The following is a 16206-nucleotide window of genomic DNA, read 5'->3' as shown; positions in this document are numbered from 1 at the left end:
TGTCCTTTAACAAAAGTTTATTCTTTCAGTTACACAGGCCGCATGTCAGGTTTCAAGTGCTTGTGAACAGTGCAGTGGTTATTTTTGACAGTTGTAGCTGTATGGGAGGTAACATCAGCACAAGTATGCTGTTAACATTTACACATACATCAGGTATTGCTGCCTTTAGTATTGCACCTTCCAGCCTGGAATGCACTGCATGAAAGACGCAGCACAAACAAGCAACATGACATGTTGGGGTCAAAAACAGTTTTTCCCAGGAATTGTGCTACATGAGATGGAAATGGTGGTGTAGACAACTGCTGAGATTTAAACTCAGTCAACTACATTGAACATTTGGAACTCTAATTATCATAGCGTCAAAGCTGACGAGCCTAAAGTCTGTCAGTTTACTAGTCTGGAAATATATCATTACTATTCAAATTTCAAACAAGGTCTTGGTCATACGATGGTGTATAAACTAAGACTGTTCTCACTGTTGGTTTGTATTATTTTCATATAAACTAATGAAAATCCACAATACATGTGAAACATTGGTAATTGGTAATCAGGCTCCATTTGCTCAAGTGTTTTCTCTCATGTTGACTGATCAGAACTCTACTCAGGACTCACACATCATCATTCTAACTAGCAGATAGAGGTTTGTGATATCTAAGTTCTGTTACGGCTCCACCTGAACAGAGGACTAACCTGCCAGGGTGACTGAAGACAACCGTTTGCTTTAGGACCACCATCAACATACATGTCCACGTATGATTTAAGGCTGTGGGAAAAGTCATGAACGCCAGCACAAAATATGGTCTTGTTTTAAGCCTTGTTCACTGACAGCCAACAAAAAAAACAAATACAGTTACTGAAAATCAAACTGAAGTAAGGAATACACATTGCATATTAATATAGAGAGAGTAAATGACAACATGTCTTTGTGGACGTTTCTCCTCATGAATAATAGCAAGTCATCTCTGACATGAGGCTTGAATCTCGTTAAAAAACAAACAGTGGCTCAGTGGAACGAAGCAACATGAAGACCTTGGAGCAAAATTTGCAGGGTTTGTCTAAACATTTTCTTTTGGGAACAGTGAAAAGGGAAGCGGAAAAAAACAAAACCATTGTTATAAACAACATTAAAGTACTGAGGCAGCTAGAATTTGAATTTCTCTTAATCAAACCTTTGGCTTCAGTTTTATAAGACATTTATGAGGATGCATATTAGCTTTCTAGTTGGCAACATGAATAGTTGTTGGCAGCGGCTTTTTACATGCAGAATACAGTATCCTGCTAACAAATGCTAACACATGCTCGGCGGACACCTCATGGTTGTGTTGGCCTCCTGTAGATGACTATACAGTATATGTCATGTTGAGGGGAGCAATTCTTGGAAGCCCAAATATTTATTATTGCCTGCTTCTGTGATACTGTTGTATCAGTCACACAGCACATGAAGCATGATTGAATCTGATTTCATTTTCTTCCTTTCTTAAAGTAAACAATCTGAAAACTAAGTGGCTCAAAGGTAACTTTTCTCTATTTTGGTCTCACAGATTAAAGCAGTGAGGCGAGGGATCTACAGATATTCCGTGTCTAGAGTTATACTGACTGCGTTGCAGCTCATTTAGATAAGGGGTAGCATTAGATACGGGTTTCAGTGCAATATAGAGATGTAGCAGCGTTTAGTATCAACACAGGACTTTGCAAATATAGTTCCTGTTCTCTGTTAGTGATTCTCATATCTACATTTTCAGAAACCTTCAGGGATTGTAACCCTCAGGTCTCAATTAGAGCGAATAAAATAAATATATTTTGATCCGTTTTCCATGCTTTACCACTTTGGGTTAGGCTGGCAAGCAAAGTGCTATTTGTCATGTTGTTTACAAGGCCTTGTGGACCAAAAAAAGCTGTCTAGAGTATGTAGTCTATCTCTGAGTACAGGCTGTCTGTCAGGTCCTCTTCACTGGAGTCCTCTCCTTTAAGGCACATGGACCCTCTCCTGTCAAAGACATGTAGGTAAAGCTTAAATATCATTGATTTATTCTAACAGAATCATTCACTTGACAGCAAACACAAGATTTAAGACATGTGGTTCTCTTAAATGTACCACACTCACCCCAGGTGCTGGCATTGGAGATCTCCTGCGCAGGGGCAGTGTTTCCTGGGACCCTGGCCCTGCATGTCCCAGGACAACAGCTCTGCCAGGTGGTTGGAGGCACCCAAGCAGCGCTCACGCTCAATGGGCTTGGCCAAGCAGACCGGGAAAAGCAGGGCTGAGCACACAGAGACAACGCACAGATACAGTTTCTGAGGGAACGTAGAGAATGGTTAAAGAGCAGCATTGTGGAGCTGCATGTGATGAAAAGGCAAAATAAATGTAATATTAAATCAAAGTCAGATTTCCTACTTGTAACCATCCATGTATACTGACTTCATGAGGGGGCAGTCTGACGTTACATAGCAGTATTTATATTAGGCTACTGAATACTACTGTAGTGTAACTAACACGTTATATTACAAAAGTAACCTTTCCAACGCTGCTGAAGAGCATAAACTGCACTGTGTGCTCGTACTGTACCTTTATGGAGAGCGCAGCAGAGGTCCGAGCTGCAGTCAGTCTGGTACTGACAAGTGCTGCCAGCTTCTCCTTTCGTTGCATTCTGACTGCACTGACCCCACACACACAGCTGTTCACCGCAGCACTCCTCGTCCTTCGTGCAGGACTGACAGGATAGAAAAAAACGTTTCATAACTTCAATAAAACATATTTCAGCGAACATCTTTCACTGAATGCAAATAGTTTAATGCAACACTGTTGTCTTAGATGTCTAAGGAAGAACATAGGTTTTGGATGAATATAAAATAGATCACCAGGTCAGGTGGTCTCTGAAAGCAGTTAGACAAGTTCCTATTCCCACAGACCCTCTATGAACTGTTAATGTGGGAAACGGCAAACAGTGTTCTGCTTATTTCCACACAGAGTTTCTCCAGTGCAGCACTTCTGACGAGACACAGATCCTCCTCTCCTCTGTGTATTTATTATTATTCATGTACACTGAACCCTCGTTAGGCACACTGCCAATACCTTTATCCCTATGAGATGCTTTTTACCCTGCTGCACCGAGGCCAGTTCATCCAGTGATGGCACCAAATAATCTTCAACACTTCTCAGTCTTAAACAAACACAGTGGGTGAGTCTCTACAGAGAGGACTCTCATAACTCATGAGTAATGTGCTTTTTGTTCTGGACATCCTTTGTGAGAGAGGCAGAGAAGGATGAGCTCATATTCAACCTTGACACTTGCTGTCCTTTCATGTGAAGCTCATAGGACACATTGATCACAAGCAACATGCTCCAGTTACACTTGTGGACACACTGCAATGCAGTTGAAGTGAAACACCAGCTGCCTGGAAGTGAGTGTATGTATATACAGTATATATGTATATGTGGGACATTTAAAGGATAACTTCACCCAAAAAATGTATATTCAGTCATTATCTACTAAACCCACAGTATTCCATTTTCTCTGGAGTACTGCAGCATTCTCCAGAACAGCTGGAGTAGAAGGGGTTTTAAAATAAAATTAAAAAAAAAACAACTGGAAAATCTAAACACAAAATGGCTTCATACAGTTCGTCTGGCATAATGAAAGTCTCTTGAAGCCCTGAGCTCACAAACTGATTTGAAAAGATGTACTTTACACCATTCTTAAAGTCAAAAGCTTCACTGCAGCTGCTCAGCTCACAGTACATTGAGGGTGTCCTCTTGTGTTTTTTTCTGTAGTTTTTTTTTCTACTTCTATTCAAGTCCCCATCTCCTCCCATTGTTTTTAACTGTGAGGCTCCAGAAAATGTTTTGAGGACTACGAAACCTCCGTCCCAACTTCCATCTGGATGAGGGTGAGAAGACAATGAATTTTCATATGATGATGAACTTATCCTTTAAACTGAATAGTGCAGGTACCCATATAAATTTAAGTGACATTTACTTACCACGTCCATTGCTTTGCAAGGCAGACACCTGGAGTTGTGCGTGTCATGAAGGCAGTACCTCTCCTTCCCGCAGTCCTCAGCAGACATACATCCCTTAAGACAAGAGAGAAACGATTACAACCGGTCCTTATTGTGAGGACACCGGCAATCACAGAGGTGTCATCATGTGACATGAAAATCGCATAATTGAAATTTTCAATAACATGAGTTAGACTCTAATGTGTACTTATGTTAGAAATGATGCTGCGTGCCAAATATATTATCAACAACACTGTTGTTAATACAAATCCCAGGTCTATATGGCTGTGTTACCTGTAAACTTCTCCCGACGGGGATCAGTACAGGAACATCTTATCTTATAACGATTTGTCAGACACAATGCAAGTCTTGAAAACTTAAAAATGTATGTACTGCTGTGATCCGATCCTCTAACTGAAGTAACATAGTGAAGAAACAAGTGATGTGGGGGCAGAGTGGCTGAGACAGAGACACTATTCACCCTATTAATAATAATTTTAATATTTGATGGCAATAGCACAGATTATTGTTACTATTACAAAACACTGTGCCCTCAGAATTATTCTGAAGCTGTTATTTTAAGGTGCTTTTAGTTTTCATGGACGATCCTGTAGCTAATTAAGCAGGAACAAAAACCTGCAAAATATTTATGAAAACAGAGGCGCCTCCTCCAGTTTTTATTTTTACCTCTTGTAACTGGGACAGACTCTTGTATCAGAGTTCTCAGGAAAAGATCTATTTACTGTAGCTCTCCTGCCTGTTTGACAGCACATCGTTCAGTGGAATCTCTTCTGTCAATATACAAAGTGTAAAAGTGGCGAGATGACAAGAATGACAAAATATGGAGGGTCCCGTGCTTAACTTGAGCTGTAACACTGCAATGTGCCAAATAGACACATATGTGCACTGGAGCTGTGGTGAGCATATGAATGCTTTAAACTGTATATCCTGCTCACACCAAGGACACACTTACTATCAGCCTGGCCAATCATCAGGGCCGCTAATCAATCAATATTGGTATCTGTGTTTAAAATGCTCTATTTTGGCTTTGATGCAGCATCCTTTCTCTGTCTGCAGTCTCCACTGTGGGCTCACTCAGTGTCCCCTTCACAACACTATATGATTTGTTACACATCACAAGTGACAGCTCATCAACACTTAATAACCTGACTCTGCCGAGTCACTAGTAACTACACTTTTAAAAAAAAATGTGGTGGAGAGGAAGTACAAAGTGGCAGAAAATGGAAACACTCAAGGTAAAGTATCTCAGGATTGTGGTACATGGGTAAATTGTACTTGGTTACTCTCCAACAGTGGTTATTTTAAAGTTTGACACTTTCCTTTTAATTCATACTGCAAATGGGTCCAAATATTGGTTCCTGGTCTCCTTTATTACGAATGACTGGCATCTGTACTAGTGTGGCTGCTACCCGATATTACACAATCTTTTGTCAAAGGTCAAATGAAAAAACAAGAGTTCTGTTTAAAGATGGATTTGTTTTCTTTATCTAGTACAACATGTAGGTAGACAGAATAAACTTACATGATCAATATTGTTCCCCAGGTCACTGAACTGGTCGGCCGTGGTTACGTTGTTCATCTCCTGTGTATGAAGGTGGGACATCTGTTATATTTCAGTCACAGATGAAAACAAACACTGTCTCACCTTTACTGGCTGCTCATAAGCCTACCTGGTCTGCTGAGGTGTGGACAGATTCACTGTCAGTCACTTTACCAGACTCAGTGTCATTGGGAGGGTGAAGGTTACTGGGCTGAGGGCTGAGAGTGACGCTCTCGTTGCTCCTCTGGAAGCATCGGAGAGAAAAGAAGTAATATGTTTGAGGTGAAGAGCTGCATTAAAGGAGTCACACCCATATTCTAGCACTGACCACAGTTGTCTCTGCCTCTAAGCTTTAATTTTAGATACAAGTGTTGTATTCCCTTTAAAAACACAGCATAGCATCAATACTATCAAAGTAGCAGAGAGTGGTGAAATAATGCCTTGTCATGGAAAAAGCTGGATGCTGACTGAGAGGTGCAACTGGCTACCTACTTACTTGATGAGACGCATCCTCATCATCAGCAGGCTTCTTCTGCGGATCCTCTGGCAGCTGCTCCACTTCCACCAACATGCGGTCCAGCTCCGCTCGTCTCTGGTCGGAATTATCCTCCAGGATGTGACTGATGCCTGAGTCCACTATCTCAGGGAGGATGCCATTGCAGACCGCCGTGAGAGCGAAAACTAGCAGGGCGACTCGCATCATGCTGCTGCTGTTGGTCCTGCTGCTGCTGCTGCTGCTGCTGCTGCACTCTGACGAGGGTGTGGCGGTGATGCTGAGAAACACAAACATCGTCACCGCAGCTGATGCGTCTCACCACCACATACTGGTTATCCTCTGTAACACCTCCTAAACAGGTAAAATATTATTATTATTATTATTATTATTATTATTAATAATAATAATAATAATAATAATAATAATAATAATAATTATTATTATTATTATTATTAATAATATTAATAATAATAATAATAATAATTATTATTATTAATAATAATAATAATAATAATAATAATAATAATCATAATTATTATTATTAATAATAATAATAATAATAATAATAATAATAATAACTCACCCATTAACAAGTCTCGTGTAAATATGTGATAACAATAGTTTCCAAAAGGCTCTAGTTGTTTGATAAACTTAAACCAGGACGCCTCGAACATAGTTCCGGTCAAGTTTAACTGCTGTTCTGAATTAGTACGCGGGGTACACTGCACGTTGTCATAGCAACAACACTTAAATTTCGAGCTAGCTCTCATTAACTTTTGCTAACTAACAGAGCAAACTTTGAATAAACATTAACATAAGAGTGAACAGAGATGCAGCCAACATATTTTTCTGTAACGTTAGTATTTCACCCAAGGGTTCAAGGTGAGACTGCAAAAATGAACTCAGACATGACCTCATGTAACATTAGCTAGCTTGCTACCTTGAAAAGTAAGGGACACTAAAGTTAGCAAAGTAGAGACCTTACACACGTTTATGACTGTATCTGTTACAGGAGCTCTGCAAGTCCTGTTCTAATTCAAATATAGCTGTACTTTTCAAGCTGATGAACTAAAATAGATACTAAATATGGTCAATATGTGATACACAGTAATTGCAACTGAACAGCCTCTCAAGTAAAGAAATAGTACCCATTAAAAATGGAAATTGGGCTACTTTTTAAATTTAAAAACAAAAACCAGTTATCTTTATTGTATTGTAGGCAGAACAGTCAAATACTGAGATAATAATACAGACAAAATATTTATGAGCTGAATAAACAAGCTGTCTCAGAAGAAAATTGTGTACGTTATGAAATTGTGTTGTCCTTTAAGGTCAATTTGTTTATTCCGCCATGAGAAGAAGCAGTGTGTGTATCCAGTTTGCATAGGCATTTTTGTTCTCTTCTGAGTAATCTCCTAAAACTATATAATGCAGCTTTGAAGCACAGCCATTTAGGTATCTAAGAAAATGTGTTTCATATTTGGTGGAACCGATCCTTTAAACCTGACACTAGTAACTGTTACACGTTGCTCTGTAGTTTTTCCACAAGATGGCGGCCTTTGCTTTCATAGTAAACATATCCAGGCGCGGACTACACTACAAGGTATGTGCGCCCAAGTTTGCGGTGTTTGTTCAGGGCCTTTGTCCATGTGCTGGCTAGACTGACGTTTCTGCTGACACTTTGTTAAAAGTATAATGTGTTGATTAACAGAGGACGTGTGGCGCCAGGTGGCCTCATGCAAAAAGGCTTAGTTACACCTGAAAAGTGTATTGTATTGTATTGCATTGTGTGTATTGTAACAGAAGCGACAATCTTAATTCCCTGTAATTTATTTCCCCATATTTCAGCCATCCCGATCTTTACAGTCTTGACATTTCAGTTAACGCCGATTCCTACAACTTTACATAAAGTTCAGGCGTGAGACAGATGATGATCCGGCTTTTAAGACAATCGCATTTTTAGATTCGCGGTCTACCCAGAATGAATGAATTTAGTGATCCCATAAAGTCCAGTCTTTTGTGTAATTATAACATCCTCCTGTAGGCCATCAGAAGACGGTGGGTGGTCGGTGAAGTCGTGGACTATGTCTTTGGCATGAGAAAGTCTGGTTTAAACAGCAGCAGTCACGGTAGCTGCTCAGGGATGTGTCCGTCTTCAGAGCACCGCCCTCAAACATTGGACCCAGCTGCACAGAGACACCGCTGCCTGTCAGGCTGACTGAGGACCGACACATTAACACAACTGTCCAGGACTTTGTTTGACCAAAGACACTGTAAGGAGGAAGCGTTTGGCTCGGGTTGAGATATGAGGTAAGTTCTTGTGTTTTGACTCCTCTGTAGTTTGTTTGGCTTTCCTCAACAAGTGGCCGGTGTGAGACTGAGACACCTGACGGTGTTTCCCGTATTCAAAATGATGTTAATAACATCTCTAGTGGCAAGTTTAATTTGAGGCCCACAGCCAGACAAGGATATATATTAAAAGTCAGGCAATGATAGAAAAAGGCTATCATCAAGTACCCTGCGGATCACTGTTTGCACTAACTTTAACCCAGCTGAACACTGGTCATTAAATTAGTATCAATTAGGAAGTTGATAGTGGCATACTGGCGATTTGTTGCGCCGCCGTTTGCTTTCTGTCAGGTTTGGATATTTATGAACACGTGCTAAATCTCGCGTGTTATAGTGAACGCGGTGTTTGAACCCTGGCTGAGAGGAGTCAGACATCTGGTCTCCTCTCTGCTGCCTGATAAAAAAATGTTATCTCCACTTGAGCAACCTGCATTTTTGTTATGCTGATGATTTATGCCACAAATCAGTGCCTGCCAGTCTGCTCACTGAACTGGACTCTGGAGAGTTTCTACAAGTTAAAAGACAGTACAGTAAAGAGCAGAAACAGGTAGACATAGGTTGAAATCCCCTCTCACCAAAGACAGGAATTAACTGAAAGGAGTCCTGTCAGTACAGGTTACTGAACTCTGATTTAATTCTTTTCAGTCTTTCTTAAGACTGACTCCACCTGCTCAACAGCTTCCACACTGTAAAGCCCGTGTTTTGGTTTGTCTGGACACAGGCTGCATAATAAAGGAAGGTGTGGCGTTGACAGGCTGTACTGTCAGGTTACTGATTGAATCTCAGTGAGTGACAGAAACTGCCAGTAAATGTTTTCCAGTGTGGTTAATGTGCTGCTACTGCTGCTGATCAAATACACAGCTGAACATTTGATAAAACACTGGATTCCTGATGAACAACAAAAAAAAGAAACAGCCGGACTTCAAAACATGGACAAATCGGGGAAAAAAGTGGTCCTAAAGAAAAGACTTTATAACCTAATCTGCTTCTCCTTCTTCCACGTTTCAACATACACCATGAGCACCCTGTCTGGGATGATTCATATGTCTTGTAAGATGATGCATGATGTGTTCAGCAACATTTTAAGGAGGTCACTGGAGTCATGCAAACAGTGGTATTTCTTCTTTCCACTGCTGTATGAGCAATCATTTCCTGTGTACTTTACGACTGTTGAACATGCAGCGTCCCCTTCTCCATCAAGCTGTAAGACCCACACTGTGTTCAAGCAACCTTGCCAGCGAATGTGCTAACATCTAAACAGTGTTCATACATGTATTATCTGGTCTTTGGCCCAGACGCATATGATCTGTGTGATTTATCCTCACAGACACATTAACAACCTCCCTGCACATAAACAGTCAACTGCAAACCACCTTACTCTCTTTTCACCAGAATTTCCCTCTCAGTCAGTCTCTTTGTTTGAGTCATTCATGTGCTATGATGTAAAATATATGGAAAGACACAGTAAACAGTGTGTTGCTCAATAAGATTAGTAGCCTTTTGTCAGTGGATTCTTGCCAAATAGCTGCAAGGCTTATGTATGCTGAATGATTTAAATCTGAATCATGTTTATTTCCTTTCAACAACTACAGTCGCCTTCGAACTGAATATATACACATCGCAAGATCACAAGGCTGTAACTGTGAGCTTCATGAACACATGTAACTCATAACCACAGTGACAGACCCAATGTAGGAAAGGTTGACATTTGCATACAGACTTCCACATTTTCCAAGCTGTCCTCTGACTGGGAGCATGATAGGCTTCAAAGCTGCTTCGTTCACTTACAACTGCAAATTCTCGTCCCAGTGTTTCATTTTTAGTTTGTAATTACCAGCTTTACTGGAGTTTGACTTAACAACAGTGTGTGGAGATAAAAACAGCATGTACAGGTCCATCCAATCAGGCAGCCAAACGAAGGCCTGCTGTATGATGATGCTTACGAAAATCTAAAAATGTTAACAACCTCATCTTTTATGTAAGAGAAAGAATAGTGTGGAAAAAAGTTGCAGAGATAAGCAATTAAGGGATGAATCAAATAATGAAAAATCCTGGTGAATTAATGAATCAGTTAGTCAATAAATCAAAGTAACAGCTGTATGTGATGGCGTCATGCTGTGGATGAAAACAATGAAAATGTGTCTCATGCAGCCCGCTAAACTGACGGTGAGCCTTATTGCCAGGGAGGTGTTGTAAACTTTCTCCTTCCTCTCTGCAATATGTTTCCTTCCTTGTTCCACAGCATAAAAACGGACACATGTGTCCAGAAGTCAGCTGCACAAAAGAGGGAGGAACAATCAGAGATAGGTGCAGCCTGAAACAAAGAGTTTGCTGTTATACCAAAAACATAGTTTCTGCTTTCTGCTAAAAAGACATTACAAGATATGTTGGGACATAAAGATGGAGCCACAGGAGGAGAAACAAGCAGACTTTACTGTGGTAAACTCAACCCAGGATGTTATTAACACTTTCCATGTGCCAGAGACAGGACCTCAACATATCCTAGTCATGATTCAGAATCACAGAGGTGGAATTTTACAGGGGCAGCTCTCTGAGCTTTGATCAGGACAGGAAACCAGACGCACTCCACAGGAAGAGTTTGGATGGGAGGCGTCTGATGGAGCTCACGTACTTTGCTGCAACTCTCAGAGCTTTATGAAAAGTAAAATAAGGCATCATATGTTGTTCTCAGTGCATCACTGTGATACATTTGAGCACACCTGGTGGTCTAGACGATCAGATTTGTCAGAAGATTTAGTCTGTGTTGCTCTTAGGCCCTGCTAAAATCAAACACAGATAAACCCTTAACACTCAATGGTTATCAAGTTGACCCTTGTACATTTTATCGATCATCTAAGGTAGTCTTGTTTACAAGGTCTCTTGTTTACAGTTTGTCGTCCTGTTGATATCTTTTCAGGTCATGTGCTGTTTTCTTCTGCAACACGACCCCTTGTCTATTTTGAGCTTGGCTGTACTGATTGTTGGCTTACAGAAGTTGCTACTCACTACCAGGCTGTATTACTGCCGTCAAAGCCTTCACTGTGCCCCTCCTGAGATACTGATGAATGAAGGCGCCCGCTGATCTTTGACCCTCAGTTTGTGTAGTGGTTTATGTACACACACTCACCAAGCTCACCCAGAGGTGAAAACTCAGTCATTATCTACTCACCCCGATGTTTTGTAGTCCATAAAACATTTCTAGAGCTTCTGATGATGACTGAAATTGAAGTTATCCCTTAAGAGGATATATGTTCACTTATTTGTAAAGTGCTGATGGTGATGCAGTTTTGTTTTCTTTGGGCAATTTACAACGTTGGCCACACTCAGTAGACTTAATTCATTGGAACAGAATAATTGATCAAGTGAATTGTTTATGTCAGTAGCTGGGCAGGCATAATGCTGTGCTCACTATATCCAGATAAATCATTCTCCAAAGGAGCCATGTGGTGAACACACCTCGTGGGCCAGACAGATGGGCCTGCAGCGGCACTAGCCTACTCCCGTTTGTGTAAATTCACAGTTTTCTGCTCTGAAGGTGACTGACATTTACCACATTCTGCCACCGTGTCCACCTACCTCATGACAGCTCTTCCTTAGTTTTGGCACAGCTGCCTGAACACGCAGCCAGATTTCAGAGAGCTGAGATAATGCTGTGTGTAGCAGTGGGGCCTGGCTAAGGGCAGAGCCGGTGGGCTGAAGTCCACATGAGTGTACTGTTTTCTGAGGCACACTGCCTGCTTATCAGGCCCACAGAGGGTTCCTTCCTGGTTTTCTTCAGTCCAGTCTGTAATTACTGTTGCTGGCTGGCTACACTACAGTATGTGCATTTCCCAGCACTCCCAATGTTTTCCTTGTGTTGTCAGCTTCCTATTGTACTCTGATAGCCCGAAGCTATGTGCTCTGCAGAAACAAATGAAGACATTGCGTCACTGGTTTGACACTTCGATCAGTGTCTTTACAGTGTTGCCAGTGTCGGAGTTGTACTATATGGTTTAAATCCGACCGTAAGTAGCTCTTGCAAACAATGGTAACTTGTTGGTTGTCATGAAGAGGACATGTAGATGATAAATGAATTATATCCAAAAAGCAATAGATACATTAAGTAAATACTAACAATATTACCTCTGTAGCTGAAACCTGAGCCTCTGTGCTGTGGACCTCCTTTGAGTTCAAATCTCAAACATAAGAAACAACATAAAGAATCCACAGGTATACTGAGTGACATCATTGTCCTTCATTAAAGTAACAACATTGACACTGTAGTTTTTCATACAGCGGCCTATAATGTAAATACTCCCTAGGACACCAAATATGTATAATCCACTTCTACAAGTTATCCTCAACAAATGTATGATTCACTTTTGTTTGGGTATCTACAACAGTAGCCAGCTGTTTTAGGAAATAATTTAGCTTTAAAAAAGACAACGATTTATTTCTGGCATATGTTTTCAGGTTTCAGTAGGGTTGATGTGGCTTTGGGCTGAGCGCGTAGTTTCGCAGACAGAGTTGGGAAGTAACACATCGCTGGTTTGTATGGGATTTGTTGACAATATCAAAAATGTAGCGTAATGCCAGCTTTGTCCTGTATGACTTCAAATTCACTTGAAATTCTTCCTGGTCTGGTTGTCCATGTTGTAGATTAGTGATGAGGTACATTAGTGTCTAAAAGCCTATTGAATGAAACATTTAACATGCATTTATTAGTGGGATGTGGGTGGATATATATATATATATATATATATATATATATATATATATATATATATATATATATATATATATATATATATATATATATATGCATATATATATATATATATATATATATATATATATATATATATCTGCATATATATATAGATGCATATATATATATATATATGCATATATATATATGCATATATATATATATATATATATATGCATATATATATATGCATATATATATATGCATATATATATATGCATATATATGCATATATATATATGCATATATATATATGCATATATATATATATTATATATATATATATATATATATATATGCATATATATATATATATATATATATATATATATATATATATATATGCATATATATATATATATATATATATATATATATATATATATATATATATATATATATATATATATATATATATATATATATATATGCATATACGTGCATAAAGGCCTCCATGGTTGGATTTTTCTTTTTGCTGTCCAGGTGTAACAGGTACATTTTTCGCATTCCTAACATTCTCTCTCTATTATGCTGGGCGATCCTGTGGCTGTAATGTGTTACCGTACAGTAAAGCAGTGATATAAATAATAGTAAAATGAGATGGAACTGCTTGACTTAAATAGCAAACTGCCAATATTACTGTATAAATTCCTAAATAAATCACTGCCGTCCACTTTCATTATTATCTGCAGCCGATAACACTCAATCAGATCATTTTCCAAACAGACAGGAGAATTGAAACATGCACGCCATTAAACTCTCCTCTCTCTAAAGCGTCATATAGTTCAGCTGTGATGTATTGTGTGTGTGCGTGTGTGTGTGTGTGTGTGTGTGTATTCTTTCCGCTTTGTCTGTCATTAGTTGTATTTTTACAGCCGTTCTGTGGGTTTGTTCTGTCTGCCCACAAGTGACTTTCCATTCTGTCAGACTGAGATGGTGAAGTCATCGGACTCCATCTGAGACAATGTAGTTTGAGTGTTGAGCATTGACTTGGCTATGAGGACAGTAAGTGGTACCTTTTCATTAGTCCTTGCAGACTCGTACGACATATGGTTTCAATAAGTGTGCCTTTTTTTTACCACTTTACTTAGCCTGAAATCTGAAGGCATAAGACAAGTCAGCATGTCTTTATGTGAACTTTCCACCAGAGGCATGAGCTTATATTGAACATCGGCCAAACTTAGAAGAAGATGATGTCAACTTAAAATGATTATTAACTGCTCTTGTGAAAAGACAACCATAAACCTTTGTAATTTCGTTATCCAGTTTATCCTTTTGAGGTAGAAATTCATCTCAATACTTCAAACAAACTTACTTCAAACTGTCAAAAGAAAGAACTCCACAGAGACTTCACAGACGATATTATGTCGGCCCCAAACGCTCCACATACCACATGGTAGAGTACACAGCAATTTTCCCATCACATTCTGCTGCCATGCATGAAAGATTAAAGCACCTGCATCATGTATCATGGCTGTCTCAGTCATCGCTCCTCACTCATTGACAATCAGTGTGTAAATTCCCCCAAAAACCTATGGAGGTGGTCCTGTGACTGCTTGGCTGGTGGAGCCAGAGAGAGGGCTAGCTGAGTGTTGGACTGTGTTGGAGCAGTTCAGAGCTCGTATAGCCACGTGGCAAAAGGAATGTCAGCTCACTGACTTTGAGGCTGGATGTCTGCTGTGAAAGGCCTCGGGGGTCCGCAGTGTCTACCAACAGGACAGGGGATTTTTGAGGCTTCAGAGGTGTATAAAGCAGGCTGAGGTTCACCTGAGTGTACATGATTTCTACAGGCTGGTTGGTGTTACTTTCTCTGCCTGAATCTTTTTCAACAGCAGCATCAAAACAGGATGCAAACACGTGGCCAAACAGGATCTTGTGCAAATCAATATGCTAATTTTAGCTGATGCTTTGGGAACGACATTCAAAATCCCACCACATTCAAATCAGAGTCAAAACAAGGTTGTTGACCCAACTCTGAATAGTCATAGGATACAACCTCTTAACCTTGGAATGCATTGGTGTCTCATGTAGCCACCTGAAGCCCAGGGGCGGGGTGTGATGGTGAAGTTAATGTAACTCACAGATGTATGTGATCTTGTACTGTATCTTAGACTATATCATGGTTTCACGGCATCACAGTGGTTCTACACTATCGATCTTATTACTATCAGTTACAACAATAACCCTTAGAAAAATGAGAAACTTTTAATTTCACACACATACCATATATATATATATATATATATATATATATATATATAATATATATAAATATATATATATATATATATATATATATATATATATATATATATATATATATATATATATATATATATATATATATTATATATATTATATATAATATATATATATATATATATTATATATAATATATATAATATATATAATATATATATATATATATATATATATACATATACATATACATATACATATATATATAAAAAACTTCATAGATTACAATTGTACACGATTCAATAACCATCAATTTTCACTCTGAGATGATAGCAAGATGAAAGTTGACTCAGAAGTTCACATTACATATTGAACCTAAAATAACATATGGACTGTGACATCATCAATGAGCTAAACAGGGCTGGTGGATATCTGTTGGGGCCTGTCAGAGGCCTGCACAGCCAGCCTGACCTCTCCTCTAACCCTGCCCATCCCGCTCAATGGGACATTAGAATATCAAAGGACAGACTTCTCCCAAAACTCACAGAAGCTGTGGTATCCACCCAAGTGAGCGCACACATGCTTAATGCAGGAAATTTCCACATTTTGCTTTGATGTTTGGTTCTGGCTCGGATTTTCTGGCCTGATTTTCAAAATGCTTGATGGTTGATTGGAGGAACCATGTCAGTTTTGCTCTATTCTTAGACGAGCATATGTTTTATTAACAAAGGTTTCACACGCAGGCACATATGTAAGCATACTGAGCCCACATGCCTCAGTAGAAGCTGGATAATTAATCATGCATACCTAATCCAACCCAATCAATCTGTGTCAGTGTGGGGTTGCTTTTCAGTT

General features: G+C 39.4%; 2 protein-coding genes across 12 annotated transcripts in view; one reads left to right on the top strand and one right to left on the bottom strand.

Moving 5' to 3' along the window:
- Positions 1-6735, bottom strand: dkk3a (dickkopf WNT signaling pathway inhibitor 3a). Of its 2 annotated transcripts, none has more exons than XM_037094923.1 (8): positions 6640-6735; positions 6057-6333; positions 5691-5804; positions 5543-5602; positions 3982-4074; positions 2567-2711; positions 2105-2261; positions 1-1987 (listed from the first exon to the last, which is right to left on the bottom strand). In XM_037094923.1, the coding sequence occupies exons 2-8, from the start codon at positions 6261-6263 to the stop codon at positions 1900-1902; spliced, it is 864 nt and encodes a 287-aa protein (XP_036950818.1). In that variant the 5' UTR covers positions 6264-6333; positions 6640-6735; the 3' UTR covers positions 1-1899. The 2 variants fall into 2 exon arrangements, with proteins under 2 accessions (XP_036950818.1, XP_036950817.1); XM_037094922.1 differs by having other exon boundaries at positions 6057-6407; positions 6640-6698.
- A 59-nt stretch (positions 6736-6794) lies between these two features.
- mical2a (microtubule associated monooxygenase, calponin and LIM domain containing 2a) overlaps positions 6795-16206 on the top strand; it is a 38919-nt gene continuing 29507 nt past the window's right edge. For 2 of the 10 annotated variants that reach the window (XM_037094916.1, XM_037094917.1), the window contains exons 1-2: positions 6795-6938; positions 8101-8366. The gene's annotated coding sequence lies outside the window, so the exon portion shown is untranslated. Of the gene's footprint in view, positions 6939-7593; positions 7660-8100; positions 8367-16206 lie in introns of all 10 variants that reach the window. The other 8 variants (XR_005074574.1, XM_037094920.1, XM_037094915.1 and 5 more) reach the window with 6 other exon arrangements.

This window comes from Acanthopagrus latus, chromosome 4 (genome assembly GCF_904848185.1).
Source record: "Acanthopagrus latus isolate v.2019 chromosome 4, fAcaLat1.1, whole genome shotgun sequence".
NCBI lineage: Eukaryota > Metazoa > Chordata > Actinopteri > Spariformes > Sparidae > Acanthopagrus > Acanthopagrus latus.
This window is presented reverse-complemented; position numbering and strand designations above follow the sequence as displayed.